At 35.5% G+C, this 18,604-nt stretch overlaps 1 protein-coding gene across 2 annotated transcripts; it reads right to left on the reverse strand.

The window, feature by feature from the left end:
• Positions 1 to 7,987: 7,987 nt before the first annotated feature.
• LOC124366979 (probable cytochrome P450 6a14) lies at positions 7,988 to 16,877 on the reverse strand. 2 transcript variants are annotated; one of them, XM_046823619.1, is made up of 5 exons: positions 16,482 to 16,877; positions 12,012 to 12,940; positions 10,558 to 10,779; positions 9,225 to 9,476; positions 7,988 to 8,416 (listed from the first exon to the last, which is right to left on the reverse strand). In XM_046823619.1, exons 2-5 carry the CDS (start codon positions 12,934 to 12,936, stop codon positions 8,241 to 8,243), a joined length of 1,575 nt encoding a protein of 524 aa, XP_046679575.1. In that variant the 5' UTR covers positions 12,937 to 12,940; positions 16,482 to 16,877; the 3' UTR covers positions 7,988 to 8,240. The 2 variants fall into 2 exon arrangements, with proteins under 2 accessions (XP_046679575.1, XP_046679574.1); XM_046823618.1 differs by lacking the exon at positions 16,482 to 16,877 and having other exon boundaries at positions 12,012 to 13,578.
• Between the last annotated feature and the right edge of the window lie 1,727 nt (positions 16,878 to 18,604).

The following is an 18,604-nucleotide window of genomic DNA, read 5'->3' on the forward strand; positions in this document are numbered from 1 at the left end:
CAGTACCACAACATTACAGTTCCACATGAATACAGTACCACAACATTACAGTTCCACATGAATACAGTACCACAACATTACAGTTCCACATGAATACAGTACCACAACATTACAGTTCCACATGAATACAGTACCACAACATTACAGTTCCACGTGAATACAGTACCACAACATTACAGTTCCACATGAATACAGTACCACAACATTACAGTTCCACGTGAATACAGTACCACAACATTACAGTTCCACATGAATACAGTACCACAACATTACAGTTCCACATGAATACAGTACCACAACATTACAGTTCCACATGAATACAGTACCACAACATTACAGTTCCACATGAATACAGTACCACAACATTACAGTTCCACATGAATACAGTACCACAACATTACAGTTCCACATGAATACAGTACCACAACATTACAGTTCCACGTGAATACAGTACCACAACATTACAGTTCCACGTGAATACAGTACCACAACATTACAGTTCCACGTGAATACAGTACCACAACATTACAGTTCCACATGAATACAGTACCACAACATTACAGTTCCACGTGAATACAGTACCACAACATTACAGTTCCACGTGAATACAGTACCACAACATTACAGTTCCACATGAATACAGTACCACAACATTACAGTTCCACATGTATACAGTACCACATTTCAGGTATACAACAAAACAGTCTCAGAAAGTACAGTACTGGACCACACCAGTACAGTCCAAAAACTGAAAATTTTAACATAAATACAGTCTTACTAAGTACTGTCTCACTAAGTTGTTTCACAACAGTTCTTACAATAAAACGCGTACGGCCTTGCAACTGTACCTTATTTGTAAAATACAGTTTCACAACAGTATAATTTTCATTTATCCATTACAGTGTCACGAAATATCTCATAACAATACAGTTTCACGAATATATATTCTTATTATAAAGCAATTCCACACAAGCACTATCTTATAACAATAGATGGTTAAAACAGAACAGTCTCAGTGCAACTGTACTGTGTTTCGTAACATTGCATGCATATCTAATTATGTTCCTCTTAAGAGCACTCAAACGTTGGATAAATTCCTCAACAGTGGTGTAACTTACAGATAGAAGATGGTTAATTATCATATCGTTATATAGATATTTATATGCTTTAAAACCATTACTAAATATGTTTAAGCATTTAAAATTGTAATAATTATAATTCAATATTAATTTTCATTATAATGGAACCTTGATTTGCAAAGTTACTTTTATACCCAAAATATTTAAAAATTTAAGAGAGTTTAAAAAGGGACATTTACGTTTACATTGCATCAGCCTTTACCACAATAGCTGTGTTATGTTTATATAACCTGAAGTTATATTACCGCTACAAAGCTAACTCTTCAAACTGTTCTCATTAATGTTCCATCCCATATTAATTCATTTAACTTACATTTAAAATGTGTTCAAGTTTTCTTTTAGTGTATTTATTTAATTTATGATAATAATCTACAGTTTATTTTTATAAGATAATTAACAGAGTAAACCTCACCCATAATATCAGGAATTAATACTTGTATTAAAAGTTCTGCAACAGACTGATAGTGCTTAAACTATCAGTCATTTATATAACCATTATATTGCTGATATATTATTGGAATCACAATAAATACTACTACGCTGAAAATGATACGCTCATAAAAGACGAGACGTTCTCTTCTAAGACTACCGTTTAATTTACACTCATCACCTGAAATGCTGAAAGATGTGTAAAACTACAAATTGGTCTGAGTTCGACTTCGCCTTCAAATCCTGAAAGCTTCCTTCACAAACGATTACGAATATAATAATACCTAAAATTCGTAAATGGGGATTTTGGTTTACCGTGGTAAATATTTTTAGTTTGATCACATATTCCCCTAAAGAGAAGTACCTGAATGAAATAGCCTTAGTGTCTTTAAAGCCTATTTAGCTCTATAATATTGAAATTAAATACTAAATCGGTAGGAATGTAGGCACTGCTGGATATCTTTTTTATATCTATTGATTGATTTTTGTTCTTATTTTATCAATAAAATTTTTAAAGGTGGAAATGAGTTTAATGGATTCTATGAGAATATCTCACTTGCTATGAGTAGTCTACTTAACCTAGTCCCATTTTATCTTCACAAAATGTGCACTATAAATGAGTTTCCAGGCCGACTTTAGGGTTTTGTCACACTCGTCTTGAAACTACTGTATATACAAAAAGTACGGAAATCTAAAAAAACTACTTAACAATATAATTTTCCTTGTAAATGTATTTATATTAATTTATAATTGCTGCCGAGTTCATGTTTGTCCAATCTAAACTTCGCCCTTAATGGTCTTTAAATTTCAATTAAAACCAAATACTTGTACAGAAAAAATGTGAACCGTCCATACGTCATACTTACAAACTGTTTTATATTCAGGTTTAAAACATCTGCTTAACAGTTTTTTAATTTAGAGCCTAAGAAAATTTCAGGAAACATAAAAAATATTGCAGGAAACTAATGAATGTTCATGGTCCAACTTCACACATTATGACTTTATACATTAAAATTTAGTAATTAATAGTTATTTAAATTTCGGAAGCAATGCCAAAGGCAGATATATCTTCCATTTTCAAGCATTTTTCCCAGAAATTTAAGAATACCGCCTAAAAGGAGTTCTTACAACATCTAAGATAGACTGTGAAGAAACTTGTGCGTATCCAATTATATAAAACATTCTGACAGAGATTTTATAAAAAAGTGCTTGACGTTCCTCACAACATGTGTTATTGACCTTCATACATCTGGAAGCCTGTATCTCTATCGTTACGTATTGGAAGACGTATATTATACTTATTTGCAAGGTTTCTTTCATATTAAAGCCATGAGTGGATATTCTCATTGTCTTGAGCTGCCGTGTTGGTCAAAACCCAATGTTCTGAATTAGTAGACCTCTTCCATCCACTGTTGTTATTAGCTAGTAAACAAATGAAAGATGCGATTTCTGTATGTTTTCAGTTGGTTGCGAATCATACTTGACCTATTTTACGGACGGTTATCTATTTTAGACTGGTCACGAAATATATTTCTTACACGTACAAAACATGAAGGCTCTCATATTCCCTAAGAGAAAGTGGGCTGCAGTGGAGTAGACAGTCTCGCCTCCAGGCTCCGTAGATCAGCGAACCGGCACGTGACCTTGACACAGTTATCCTGGCTGGCTCAAGGTCAATTACGTGATTGATACTGCAACCTATAATTCCACTGTCCACTTCATTCTGCTGTCCAGTGTCGTAGCGAGCTACCCAGGGGCCCGGGGCGACTTGTGCTGCTAGATAATTAATTAAGAGAAGTGGGTCTTGAGTACCTGCTGAGATCATTTGATTATAAAATTGGCGATCATAATAAAAAGTTGCAAATTTCACATCATTGTTGGTCTGAATATATCTTGTAAATTGGGATGAAGCCAATGTAATACATTGGAAATCTCACATCTTTAGAAGGATATTAATCGAGTCTGCATTCGTTAAACCAACCAATTGGTCAAAACTAGGCCGCTTTGGTTGCCAATTTGAAAAATGAACTAATAAGGAAACCTAAAGTATCAGATTAGAAATGTCCATCAAAACAGTGCGGAGTCACAGTATGATTGTGAGAATGTCATCTACAAAAAAACCTTTTAGTAATTTTCCACTAACTAATGTCTGCCATTACGATCGGCATTTACTAGTTAGCCTCCGGCCAGTTTTCTGTGGTTGGTCGTTCGGTATGAATTCGTTCATAGTTTAGCACCTATTTGGGGTGCTTCTTCATATAGTTTGAATACATGTTTATTGTCTGGCTTATCCGTGTAAAAATGCTCTGGTATGGTTAGTTTATTTGACCAAAATTGTATTCATTTGAACGTTTAATTTTCACCTAAGAAAGAAATCAGAATAAATAAGAGTATCTAGAAACGTACTTTTACTGGTTTATTGAATCACTGAACGATGCACGGAAAAAGCATGTTCCTTTCACAATATTCCATTGTCTAAAATTAACTAAGTAACTATAAATTTAGGCTGAAGGTGTGTTATCGCTATTTTTAATCTTAATACTTCGTCTCTCAATTATAAATACTCACTTAAGTACTCGGCTTACGTATAATGCCAAAACTATTCTGACGTCCGCGTCGGTTCGAGTTACGAATTCATCAATAAACACAGCAATCCTCACAGACAATGGTCAAGTGAAGTGGAAGTGAGGAGGGTAGGGGAGGCTGATTAATTCTCTCAGCTGGCCACCAGCAATTCAATGTGCCATTCATACTTCCTGTATCTACATTGAATTGAAAGACTTATTTATTGGAGATAACTTTAGTTTTCAAAAGTTCGTGTAGAATGAATCAATAATACAAAAAAGACCCACTCCCATTATCTTTATTGTGTCTGCTTATTTCTACCGTGACGATTACTATTGGCCTCTGATCGGTTACCAGTGGTTGGTCATTCAGGTAGCCCTTTCGTGACCTTTATTTTTCAGTTTGATTTTAATAATTAGTGTTTAAATCTTTACTAAGTGAATGTTTTAGAGAAAGTGTGCATGGGGTTGACATACAACATACTTGTTGTGATTCCTGACTTATGCGGGTCACAACGTTATGGTATGATTTTGTAACCTAGATTGTAGTTATGTGTTAGAATATTTATCCACCTGAGGAAAAGATCAGATTGTAAATCCCGAAACGTAGTTTAACTGATTGTTGTATCACCGGACGATGGCAATTGGCCAGGAAATCAGGTTTCCTTCACTTGAACTCTTCTTGAACGTAAGTACGACACATTATTGAGCATACGTCAATTTTCCTTTTATTGTATCAGAAGTATCCTATTGATAAGATCCAGCACATCTCAGATAGATGCCTCAAAGTTTTGTGTGTAAAACGTGAGTAATTGTTATAGACTATGCTGGAAAAGGGTCACTAGAGAAAGGCTGGACTTGTAACCCTGAGATGAGAAGATGTGCGGTATCGTGATCTCTCTTTCAGTGCTGATAAATGGGCAGACTATCACAAGCTCTTGGCTGAGCCGTGGAATCCTTTGCTTGCAAACATTACTGAATCAGTTATTTATGGAACTGATCTCTGGCCAGCTACCGTACTTTGGGAAACTACTTCTGTAACTATCTGTTTTTGGTTTTAGATTATTGGGTAATCATTAAAATTCCAACCTTATTTGATTTTACGCTCACTCTTCATCATATATCCTTTAATCCTTCCATAGTTTGAAAATATACTCTATTATTTATATTTCCGTTATGGTTACCGTTACCATGAAAAGTTAAACCAACACTACAGTATGTATGATGGCTTGTTTTCGTTATTCGCCGACTAACTAGGACCAGAAAAATATCCAGTTTAAGCTTTCGTATCATTATTGTTTATTATTATTACTTTAGAACATCAGTTTAAAATCGTGTTGCACTTCTTTTACTTAATTTATTTTAGTTTTTATTAATTACTACTAAGTATATAGAATTAGATCTGACGAATTGAGCGTAGGCTTCATTTATAGTGTGCTTGAAAATAATCACCTATCTATCAATCCAACGATTTCACTTTTCTCTATTTTATTATAACTAACAATAAGTCATTGATTGCCACAATATTTATAAATAATTATGAAACCGAAAATTCAAAAACGAGTTTAAATCTAAAAGTTAAAAAATAAAACAGCTATACAGTTGGATGTAACAATAAAATTTTCTGAGGAAACAAGCCAATCCGATTTAATAAACAATACAATTATGTAAGCTAAAATAACAAAATATACATCCTACTTATAACTCCAAACCAAATGTATATCAAAACATAAATGATGAATTATAAATTATTACTAATAGAATATTGTTTACTCTTCAAAAATAAATAGATTAAATAGCGAGATATAACAAATAAAACAAGAGATTATGGTGGCTTATTCGTGATGAACAAGATTTGTGTTTTTATGCCCACGTTAATTATCTGTAGCAAGTTACAATTTATGTTGTGTCTTGACAGTTATACGAGTGTCTAATGATAATTATAATATAAATTAAATAAATATTACTAGTGTTTTAGATTTCCTATACGTGAAAAACGTCTCAATAGAGCAGTTATTATTAAACCTGTAGACTTATGTTGACGCCTTCAATTCAACGAAGACACAATTCACAACTACGCAGTGAAGCCATTTGCAGACAGTGTAATGAAAGGCGTTAATATTGCTGAAAATTACTTTAAACGCAATTGCAGACTAAAAGAACTGACTTTCCCAAAGTATGCTTCTTTGAAAAATAAATATACTTATACTTCGTTTTACGTAATCTAATAATAGGATAAGTTTTTATACGAGTATCTTGAGTTTTAAGTACATTCAATACACGTCTTGTTACTTTCAAAACTTTTAAACATTTCACAATTTTAGTAAACTGAGCTAATTATGTCGAATGACAAACAATAACATGTATAATTTTTAGATGGCTTTGATAACAGATAATGTTTTTAATGTTTTCTCCGTTTAAAAAAATTATCAATATTTTGTATCTATCAGGGCTGATAAATTAATTTTATCTCCATCCCAAAAATATGTTTACTTTTATAAGTGTCCATGGTTACCTCAAGATTTTTAAACTTATTTTTATTTCAAATACACTTGTGGAACTTAAAATAAAAAATATATAGGTCTATGCCATCAGGCCGCTTTAATAGCGAAACCATACCTGTATTTACTTCTACGTGGAATGTTGTGTAAATCTCTTATCTTGAACCATTCTAATAAATATACCATAAAGTATTTTAAATATATTAGCCTATAAATTTAAATATACATAAATACTGCGTGTTTACGGATCAAAAATAAAATTTACAACCACAGGGGAAAATTGAGATGATTTTGTAAACTTTGAAATCATTTCAGTTTCAATATAACATAAATAAATAATTTTATTGTTCCAAGTAATCTAAATTGAAACGTATTTGATCTCTTTAGTTAGATACCAGTCACAATTATATTTTATACCGATTTCCCATATTTATATTTGTAGGTAAACTAAATAAATTATTAGAACGTACAAATTTCATTATTTACATTGAAAAATATTTTTTATAATTTTACATAAGTTCTCGCTTAATTTTACACACATTATTGGCATAATAGATAGGCCTATGTACTACAGCAAGATTAAATGAGCATCAGTTTTACATTATAGTGATGTTGGTGGAAAATCAAACTAACATAAAAAATAGATTTAGTACATAAATCAAAATAAATTTACAAAACCTCATATTCCGGTACCCCGCCGCGAGGTTCCGTTTACTGTACGCGTGAGAGTAGACACGCAAGGCAGAGACGTAACGTTTCCCAGGTACAGCAAACTTTCTCACAAATCTCACCGACATGCAACGATAAAGCATCCTCTACCAGACTTATTCCACCTTCAACTCTATAGTTAATGAGTTAATAACAAACGATAGTAAAAACTAGAAATACTTAAAAACACATTTATTAATTTAAGAATTTAACACAGATTACATGTACAGACTTTTACTATTACATTAGGGTCTGCGCCCCCCCCCCCTCCTTAATATACACCGCTGCTCTAATTATAACTGTGGACTGGTTTATATTTAATTATTCTCCAAGACCTCTATGAAATATACTTAGGTTAGGTTCACAAAACATGTGTTTATATTGGACTACGTGTACTTATTATTCGTTAAATCGAACTTTTTGTAAGAAGAGGCCAATTCCCTTTAAGCCTCATTCTGCCCGTCCTCATTGGCCAGTGGCCTGTGCGATGATCTTATCAAAAAGAATAAGGGTGGGAGTTGATAAAGTACAAGGTCGATGTTACTGATAAAAAGTGTTAAGGACACAGACAGGATTTGAACCTGCCCTCTAACTATTAACCAAAGTCCTGGAAGTTAGGTCTTATTAGTCCAAATTTCTAATTAGGTTAAAACTTATAAACAGAACGAATTTTTTTATTCAATAATGTGGTTGTATATACAATACAATACTGTAACATTTAATAAATTAAATCTAATTCTATATTTCTTGGGTAATATCACAGTTTACAGAGTAAAAAAGTTAGTTTTGTGGAACACTAGACTCCACAACTAACAACTAGTGTTGTTGGTTTAGTCCTTCTCCCTAGAATTGCTAGGAGAACAAAATGGCAATTTATGTATCATTCACTTGAACACAAATCATGTGTTTCCCTTCCGCTTAGTGAAGACCAACATCAAGGGCGAGGAAGGCACAGTCGTGAAGGAATTGCCCTTCATCTCCAGAGGAACTTCCGTTTCCGGGGTGAGACTGATCTGGTAGTCCAAGACCAAGGTGGCCACAGCCGTCTTCACTTTCATCAGTCCAAACCTCAGTCCTGCAACAGCACAACATTAAGGATGATGAAGGCACGAGCGTGAAGGAATTGCCCTTCATCTCCAGAAGAACTTCCGTTTCCGGGGTGAGACTGATCTGGTAGCCCAAGACCAAGGTGGCCACAGCCGTCTTCATTTTCATCAGTCCAAACCTCAGTCCTGCAGCAGCACAACACTAAGGATGGTGAAGGCACAGTCGTGAAGGAATTGCCCTTCATCTTCAGAGGAACTTCCAAACCGTAGTCCCCCAACAGCAGCTCATCTATTACAAGCTACTCTACTGCTCCCCAGGGCGTGCTAGTATTCACTATTCTCGTAGTTAGAATTAAATAGTTTTTAAGCACTTATTCCTTTTTTATTAGAGAGCCTAGGTCCCTTATCCACTTTATATTGGTTTATATTAATCTTTCCTTGTTTTTAAGTTGGAATTTTAGGAACAGTAAATTCAGTTAATGTTACATTATATCAAAGTGCAATATAAGTGTTACCCCAGGGGTTAACTTCTGGCTGGTGTATCCTTTCAGTAGAACCTACCGTACTCTGAGTTCACAAAGAGCCGATATGTGAGAAATCTGATATGGTTCCACGGGTGTAGGAGAGGGTGAGGGGGGGAGAGAGAGAGAGGACTATTTTGAACATTTTGGGTATGGATGGTAGTATGAAAACCAAATGTAACTATCGTCAAATAAGCGACTTTTGTAATACAGTTCATGTAACTGTCGACTCAAATAAAACAATTATTATTATTTTGACCCAATTAGTAAAATCTTTTCATCCGTGAAAGAATATTTGAAGTCACCTTTAACTTACCAATACACTTCCTCGGACCCTCGCCGAAAGGCAAGTACACGTACGGATGTCGTTTGTTGCAGTTGTCCGGACTGAACCTGTCAGGGTCGAAGGTGTAGGGGTCGGGGAAATACTTGGGGTCGTGGTGCAGAGAGTACACAGGGATAACGACTTTCAAATCCTTCTCGATCTCAAGGGACGACTTGGGTATCTTGTAGTCCTTGGTGCACTCGCGGAACAGCTCAGGGAGCACAGGATATCGTCGCATCGACTCTGCAACACAAAAAAAACATTCTGAAAAACAGAAGTGAGTGATAAATATTAAAACTGCTTAATAGCTTTACAGACATATAAAAGTTTACAAAGTGAATCATGAGCCTGTAAATGTTTTCAATCTATTTTTAACACTTAAGACTTGATTCTTTACTCTGAGTATCATACATTTAGTACTTCATGCATCAGTAGCCTCCTGAATCATTTGACTTATGAACATTAATATTTAATTTCAACAGAGGATGAGAATCAAAAATGTAAAAATCACTTGCAAAATTCATTCCCTTAAATCGAATGTGACCTATGGCTCAGTCGGAAGCCACTCTAGAAAGAAACATTGTATTGTTTGCTAAATCACATTGGAATATCCATGTAGTTCTGGGGTGTTATAAAACTAAACTATTTTATCCAAATACAAGCAATAAGTGTAAACATACATTTCATGAAAGCTATACCTAGTAATGACATATTAGAAATTATACGGCATGTGGAAAAAACATTGCAAATATTTAAAAGGGAATAAAATATTTTAGTGGCTGAAAAATAGTAACGATTACGAAAAATATAAAAAGACAAGAAAAAGTCTCCATCTACTAATGTTAGCTGTACAAATGTGAAAATATATTTCCATTTATAAATTCAAAAGTAAGGATAAACTCTAAAAAGAATGAAAGTCCATTGTTCACAACACGTAGGCTATGAATTACTAAATACACCTGTAAAATCAGAGATTATATTTTAAGAAATTAAATGTTTCTTCACAAATCGTACGATCTCATTTTATAAAAATTGAAGAAGTGTCAGTGCGTTATATAAAGATGAAGATGGTAAACTTCCATAATCATATTGAAGGTGTTTCAACTTCAAATTTCCAAAAAGAATCTTTTGGAAATCAAAGTTTAAGATTTGTTCGAATACATTTCAACCGTTTAATTTTTCCACCGATATTTCTGTATATTTATGACATTACCTTTTGATCCCAAAGAAGATAAATTAAAAATCGTTTAAGAGGTAGAAAACGTGTTGAAACCACAAAAGAAGTGGACACCTAAACACGTTTACGTGAGCAATAATCACTTACCATTGATGACCTGGTCCATGTAGGTCATCTCCTGCAGCGCCTGGTAGGATATGTCCCCCCCGTACCTGTCCAGGATCTCTTGTACCTCACTGTAGACCTTGTCCTGTATCCTGCTGTTACACGCTAGCTCGTACAGACAGAACAGAGAAGTGTTCGACGTTGTTTCGTAGCCAGCAGCGAAAAATATGAACGTTTCCGCTGTGATTTCTTCGATTGTCATTCCTGAAATACCATAAACTTTCAGAACGATTAAAAGGGTACAGTGCTGTGTTCTATTTGAGCTTTAAACTGAACATCATCCACATGAATAATATGACTTGGACAAGTCAAATAATAGTTAACCCGATCTCATAGTATTGTTATTACAGTGCAGCTTTATTTTTTTTATTTTTTATGAAACAATATATGTAGGAAGAGAAATAATACGAAAGAAGGTGTGGACTGTGTAGACTCATAAGCAGTTGCATTATATGGATGGGCAACAAAACGCAGAACTGTAAATTACCAGATTATTAAATTTATAGTATAGTTCCAGATCACCTTCATTTTATAGCAGCGGCTGGTCTCAGACTTGACTCCTGAAATCTGGTGTCATGTTCGACTGAAGAAATCCAAAGAAATTCGACGACGAAGAAGCTCCAAACGAAACAATTAAATCGTTTCGACATCAGAGACACCTATAGCTACGGTATGTATAGAAAACTTGGTTGCTCCACCGTGCTTAGAGATCGTGTCTATCACATCGTAATGCACTCAATTGTGTACCTGATGAGACAATGAGACTACCACTTCACCTATTTATATGTGTCTCTGATGTTGAAACAATGTAAATGTTTCGCTTTGAGCTTCTTCTTCGTAAATTCTTTTTGATCTATTCATACGAACATGACTCCAAATCGCAGGAGTTAAGTCTAAGACAGTGTCAGATACAAGCCGCTGCAATAAAAGGAAGGTAAACTGTAGCTAAACTCAAAAATCAATTGATTCGACCCTTCCTTCATAGGTACGTTACACCAGATTATCTCTATCATAGCCAGTTGCAATGAGATTTGGCTGATTAATAAATTGAAAACCTATATACCATAGGTTTGTATTTAATATAGTTCCAAGACTAACTCATAGTTAAAAGTCTCTTTATTATTTGAAAAGAAACTAATATTTTTAAATTGCATTCGCACTCGTCCTTAACACTGTGAATAGATACAGCATTGATCCTCCACTTTCCGTATAATTAAACAGTTCAGAGATTGTATTACTCAGAACGTGAACAGTTAGTTTTGAGGAAATCCACTAACCCCTATTGTTTTTAACGTTCTACTAACAGAGATGTCAGTATGAAAATTCAATCTACACTTAATTAATTGACAACTACTTTCTACAAGCTATAGTGGTAACGTTTATATAAAAAATAATCAATACGAAACAAACATATTATGTCAGTTAGGTTATTTTACCTTCTCTCTTCTCAGGTTTGGAAGAATTTTGGCCGCCTCCAGGCTTCTCGCCCTTCTCCAAGATGCTCTGGTTCTGCCTCAATTTGATCAACAGGTCCAGGAAGTCATATCTGGTCACGTTATACTTCTCCCTGTACTCGACAGCCGACTGGACCACTCCAGACAAAAACTCCTTGACCTTGGAGTCACAGAAGTCGAAGCAGTGCAGTTTTGTGAATATCGGGAACGCACTGTAGACATAGAGCTTCAGTAGCACCAGAGTGTCCATGTTCATCGCCTTCTTTCCCACCTTGTAGAACTCAGAGTCCTTGTTGGTGAGAGAGTCACTCTCCAGACCAAAGGCACACGTGGAGATTATGTCGATCGTGAACCGCGAGAGGAGATCTTTCACGTCGAGGACGTTATTCTCCTCCGTCATGTTTTTCACGACACCGCGAAGAACGTCACTACATTTCTTCACGAGGCAGAACATCATCTTCATCTTGGCAGCCGTATACGCGGGTGTCAACTTCATCCTCATCTCCTTCCATTCCGTGCCTTTCATCGTGAACAGATGGTTGGACATGTAATCCTTCGGGTTGACCTCGAAGAAGGAGCGGTTCATGAAGTAGGAGAAGTCGTCCTGCAGGATGCGCTTGACCAGCTCCGGGTCTCTGACGAGCAGCCAGGGTTTCCTGATGTGTGTGAGGCCGACATAACGCTCTTGCTCGAACTGCTTGTAGATCTTGTCGTGGGCCGTGCCCCAGTAGCCGGTCCCCAGGACCACCTCGCTCAGGGAGCCGAAGGGGAATACCGCTGCCACGTGGGGAACGTTCCTCTCCTCCCAGTAGCCGTAGTCCTTCACGAAGTACAGGTATATTATCCAGAATATCAGAAGGGACGCGTACAGGAACTCCATGATCGTATTTTCTATGAACAATCCCATTTTCCTGCAACACGGTTTTTCACTAATCAATATTATATATTTACAACTCCAAAAGTGAGAGATTTTAAAGCACTTGTATGCAATTGTGTGCAAGCGCATTGAACAAATCTGCCATATGTGATTCTTCGAATCGTACGATGAAATTGCGAAATGTGTTGTAACATTCTATACACCATATTATTTTATTAAACATTGAAAAGCATTATTTTAAAGTATCAAGTATAAGATTATGCAAGTCTTCTTTCAGTCAATATTACATGTTTCACTCAAATTTGTAGTTAAGAAAAATATAACGCAGGGTTTAAACATTATTTGGTGTAAATTTGTCTAGCATAACAGCTACAATGTTAATTCTGCTAAGAAACATTCAAATGTCAAAAATCACTTATATTTTATTATAATCACAAAATCTCTTATAATATCTCGGTTTTGAGCTTTAGAGGCTGTCAAAAATATAGTACCGGCATAAAACTAATTTTTTGAGCATTTTAATGTTATTAATTCAAGGAATTAGTCCATATATCATTTTATAATTACATAAATTTAAATTTTCCTTCGTTTATAGTGTATTTCAGATGACTGACAACAAAGCAGGAAGGATATTTGACATACTTATCGTTGTGTGTGTGTGTGTGTGTGTGTGTGTGTGTGTGTGTGTGTGTGTGTGTGTGTGTGTGTGTGTGTGTGTGTGTGTGTGTGTGTGTGTGTGTGTGTGTGTGTGTGTGTTACATATTTTTTACCACCATAAAGAATTTTACATTACACCTAATATTTTTAACTTATTTGTTTCGTTAAACCTTGTTGATTTAATGAGATTCATCGTGTAGTCTTTTTTCCACTCAGTAGAAAATCGCTTTTACTAGGCAATAACACTGCTTTAACTTAAATAGTTCCACACGTTCTTTGAAAAAGTACTATCAACGTAACTACGGTGTGAAGGGTTGGTTCAATGTGGATATTGAGTTTAGCTGCAGTTAACTTTCCTCTTTGCAGCGTCTGAAAGCTGAATTCACTACGACGTTTCTGACACAGTCTCAAAGCATTGTCGAGTGTTTCAGCTTCTTTGTCGTCGAGTTTATTTTATTACGTCAGATTAACATAACGCCAAATATCAAGAGTCAAGTCTGCGACAGGTCAGGTTTCAGACGCTGCACTAAGAGGAAGGTGAACTGGAGCTACATTCAAAATTCACAAGTAATTGTAAAGTTTTCATTTATATTCAGCAATGTAGCCAGTCTTGTGAACACCAAATTTTACTTTTATTTCAAAAATATTCAATCAAAGGGATTTTGTCAGAGGCCATTCTAGAGAAGGGGAAATCAAATAGCCGCCCAAGAAAAATACCTCAAATATTCAAAATAATGAAAATTATGTTTGTAGTCAGAACAAAATAGCATTTTTAAAGGACTAACTAGTATTGATTTCTAAACCGTTACTGGTTCACAGTTGTTGATTTAAAACATTTAATACCAAATTTTAATTTTCAAGATAGAATTAATAGCTCTGAGAGGATTTATAGACTTTATAAAGGGTAAACCTTAGTATTATTCAAGTATAAACAGCAAGAGACTCCTTTGCAAATAGCCTTATTTGAACCTATTAACATTAAACAATAAAACTTGTAATATTTAAAATAGCTAATTTAAGCATTTATACAGGGTGAAGATAAAGTCAGGACCCCCTCTACTGTATTTTCTATAGGTAATATAAGGATATATCCTTTGGGTAGTGGTGCAATATGGAAAGTTTCATTTTATGATATTGAAAATTTTTGGTGTCAAATTCATATTAATTCTCCCTAATAATTTATTGCGGGAAATCTCCATTGACTAAAAACTGCATCCATCACTAAACACAACGTTTCGAACAAACAATGGATGAGCAGAAATTAGTGCTTCCATTTCTTCACAAAATTGTAGACGACGGTCTGGATCGTCTTCGTTTAACTCATGGATAAGCTTAATTTTATAAGCGTGAAATTTTTTTTCTTTAACTTTACCACAGACATTTGGGAAACATCACAAAGATTTGCTACTAATCTGGTGGACTGCTGCGGATCTTCAACAAATTGTGCAACAATTTCAAACTGTTTGTCACCGCCTAAAGGAGGCCGACCTGAGCGTAGGCATCTTTTATGGAACCAAATTCTCGGAACTTATTTACTAAAGTTCTTAAGTATTTCCTTGTCACATGTCTATCAGGATGTGCCAAATTAAACCGCTTTTCTGCCTCATGATAATTTTCATTCGAAGCCTCGAAATTAAATATTATTTCTAATTTATCTTCGTGACTACGTGTCATTTTTACTCGTAATCAGTATTAATTAGATAATATTATTTAAAACTTACATTGCAAAAGTGCATCTAAATGAATTATTGTAATAACACTAAAACACATAAAAACTTCGCAAAATACTTCCCAGAACTGTAACCACACAATACCACTGGATAATAATGATCCACTAAGATAATAACTACTGTCAAAGTATGACCTGTTCTCACAAGATTGAAACAAAGAATGGACTAGTTTGTACTAATTGCACTTCGAATCGGGAAAACCCAGTCACTCGTTGACAATAAACTCCTTATCAGTTTACTTTCTAACATTGGATTCTTCGTCCATTGCATGACTCACTCATTGAGAACACAAACAACCAATAAACCTGTTTCCACGCAGATGGAAACTGTACCCAAACAAAATAAATTTAGGTGTAAAGACTTAATTACAATTTTTATTGGCTATGTTGTTCGAAAAGAGATAGCGATCTCTGGTTTTCACCACTATTTAAGTTTTTTCATGCTCTTTAAAATGAGGGGTCACTTGATAGGGGTTTACATTGAAATTTTTGGGTTGCCCCCAAAATTTCGCATTTTTGGGGGCACAACAAATTTTTAATATCATAAAATGAAACTTCCTTTCCATATTGCACCACTACCCAAAGGATATCTCCTTATATTACCTATAGAAAAAAGTAGAGGGGGGTCCTGACTTTATATTCACCCTGTATATAAACTTAAATAGGTGAAGCCATTGCATTAAAATAAAATCATAAGATATTTAATGTTTATAGAAGTTGATTAATAAAATTCAGCTCATTACAATATCCGATGCTAAATTACAAATTAATTTATATTTATTAGTCTAATAAAATCAACATAAGGTGGAATATTTAGAACTCTTTTAGTACTTGATACAATTGGTTTTGTCTAGTGGTATCTATTTCCAAATCAAAATATACTTTTTTAATTTAATAACAAAAATAGCAACATAAATAAGTGATCTAAAAATCCCCCAGCATAGAATTACGTGGCAGACCGTTTCCCTCTCTCCTATCTAAACAAAGAATTGGTGCCGGTTTAAAAGATCGTATACAGCCCAAACACTAAATTCGACTTCTGTGCTTATAACAGCGGCATTGTTTTCCAAGGTTTTGTGAAGTATAACCTCTTAAATTCTTAACTGTTATTGTGTAAGAGTATTTAAAATATATAACGAAAAACTAATGATTAATGATTAAATATAATGATTACATTTAAATAACTTACCAGTTCGTGATCGTAGTGGCCTTATAACCTCGAACTTGCTATCTCTTGAACTTTCACTTGTGTACTACAACAACATATATCGCTCCTTCTCTCTCTGTCTCTCTGTCTTTCTCCTCCCCCCTCCATACTCCTCCCCCGCTCGTCACTGTCTCGTGTCTCGAACAAATACAGAAGTGTTTATGTTTACTGTAGTTCTTTTAATAGACTTGTTGCAGGCATTATCTTGTGTTGACTTTACTTCAGCTTTAAGTTCTTTTAGTTTTTACACCATTTTATTAATTGTTACTACTCGATTGTAGAGTAAGTTATGAGATCTTGTTCGCTGATTAGACTTGTGAAGAGAACTTGGCACAATAATATTACATTAGAACATGGACTGCATTTTGTCATTATGAACATTCACTTCGTTGCATGAGAAAATAAAGGGAATTCATGTATAAGTGAAGCTCTAGAACTAGCCAAACTGGTTTGCTAGGGATGTGATATTATGTCTAGTTGGGTTAGAATCGAAGCTACCTGTACAATAAGAGTTGCACCGCAACAAGTTTGTACGGCGATAGTTGCCTAACAGTGCAGCTTGCAACTTGCTTATTTCACACCGTTCTGCACGAGAGTCCAGTTGAATCTCAACAAGTTTGTATAGCGATAGTTGCCTATCAGTGCAGCTTGCAACTTGCATATTTCACACCGTTCTACACGAGAGTCCAGTTGAATCTCAACAAGTTTGTATAGCGATAGTTGCCTATCAGTGCAGCTTGCAACTTGCATATTTCACACCGTTCTGCACGAGAGTCCAGTTGAATCTCAACAAGTTTGTATAGCGATAGTTGCTTATCAGTGCAGCTTGCAACTTGCATATTTCACACCGTTCTGCACGAGAGTCCAGTTGAATCTCAACAAGTTTGTATAGCGATAGTTGCCTATCAGTGCAGCTTGCAACTTGCATATTTCACACCGTTCTGCACGAGAGTCCAGTTGAATCTCAACAAGTTTGTATAGCGATAGTTGCCTATCAGTGCAGCTTGCAACTTGCATATTTCACACCGTTCTGCACGAGAGTCCAGTTGAATCTCAACAAGTTTGTATAGCGATAGTTGCCTATCAGTGCAGCTTGCAACTTGCATATTTCACACCGTTCTGCACGAGAGTCCAGTTGAATCTCAACAAGTTTGTATAGCGATAGTTGCCTATCAGTGCAGCTTGCAACTTGCATATTTCACACCGTTCTGCACGAGAGTCCAGTTGAATCTCAACAAGTTTGTATAGCGATAGTTGCCTATCAGTGCAGCTTGCAACTTGCATATTTCACACCGTTCTGCACGAGAGTCCAGTTGAATCTCAACAAGTTTGTATAGCGATAGTTGCCTATCAGTGCAGCTTGCAACTTGCATATTTCACACCGTTCTGCACGAGAGTCCAGTTGAATCTCAACAAGTTTGTATAGCGATAGTTGCCTATCAGTGCAGCTTGCAACTTGCATATTTCACACCGTTCTGCACGAGAGTCCAGTTGAATCTCAACAAGTTTGTATAGCGATAGTTACCTATCAGTGCAGCTTGCAACTTGCATATTTCACACCGTTCTGCACGGGAGTCCAGTTGAATCTCAACAAGTTTGTATAGCGATAGTTGCCTATCAGTGCAGCTTGCAACTTGCATATTTCACACCGTTCTGCACGAGAGTCCAGTTGAATCTCAACAAGTTTGTATAGCGATAGTTGCCTACCAGTGCAGCTTGCAACTTGCATATTTCACACCGTTCTGCACGAGAGTCCAGTTGAATCTCAACTTAGGCAAAATTTGTTCAGTTGTTCAAATGGACAGGACTAACCAATAATTCTCTGAAGTGAGCGAATTTGGGATAATCTCTTAAATCCGTGCTTTCTGGTCTTTTGATGTTCGAGGACTTGGACACTTCCTTCTTGGCGAAGCTGGAACTAGACCTGGACTTTTATGAATTTCAAAGAAATTGGAGTGATGCACCATTTAAGTAAAATCGCCATACACAGCGACGTTGAGTGTTATTGCAGGAAGGGGTTCATCAGTTTAGCACCATTTATGAAACTCGAGTGAGACAATTTATGTGCAACTTCTCGCGCCACTCCGATATTTAATACAATATTA

This window comes from Homalodisca vitripennis, chromosome 7 (assembly GCF_021130785.1).
Source record: "Homalodisca vitripennis isolate AUS2020 chromosome 7, UT_GWSS_2.1, whole genome shotgun sequence".
NCBI lineage: Eukaryota > Metazoa > Arthropoda > Insecta > Hemiptera > Cicadellidae > Homalodisca > Homalodisca vitripennis.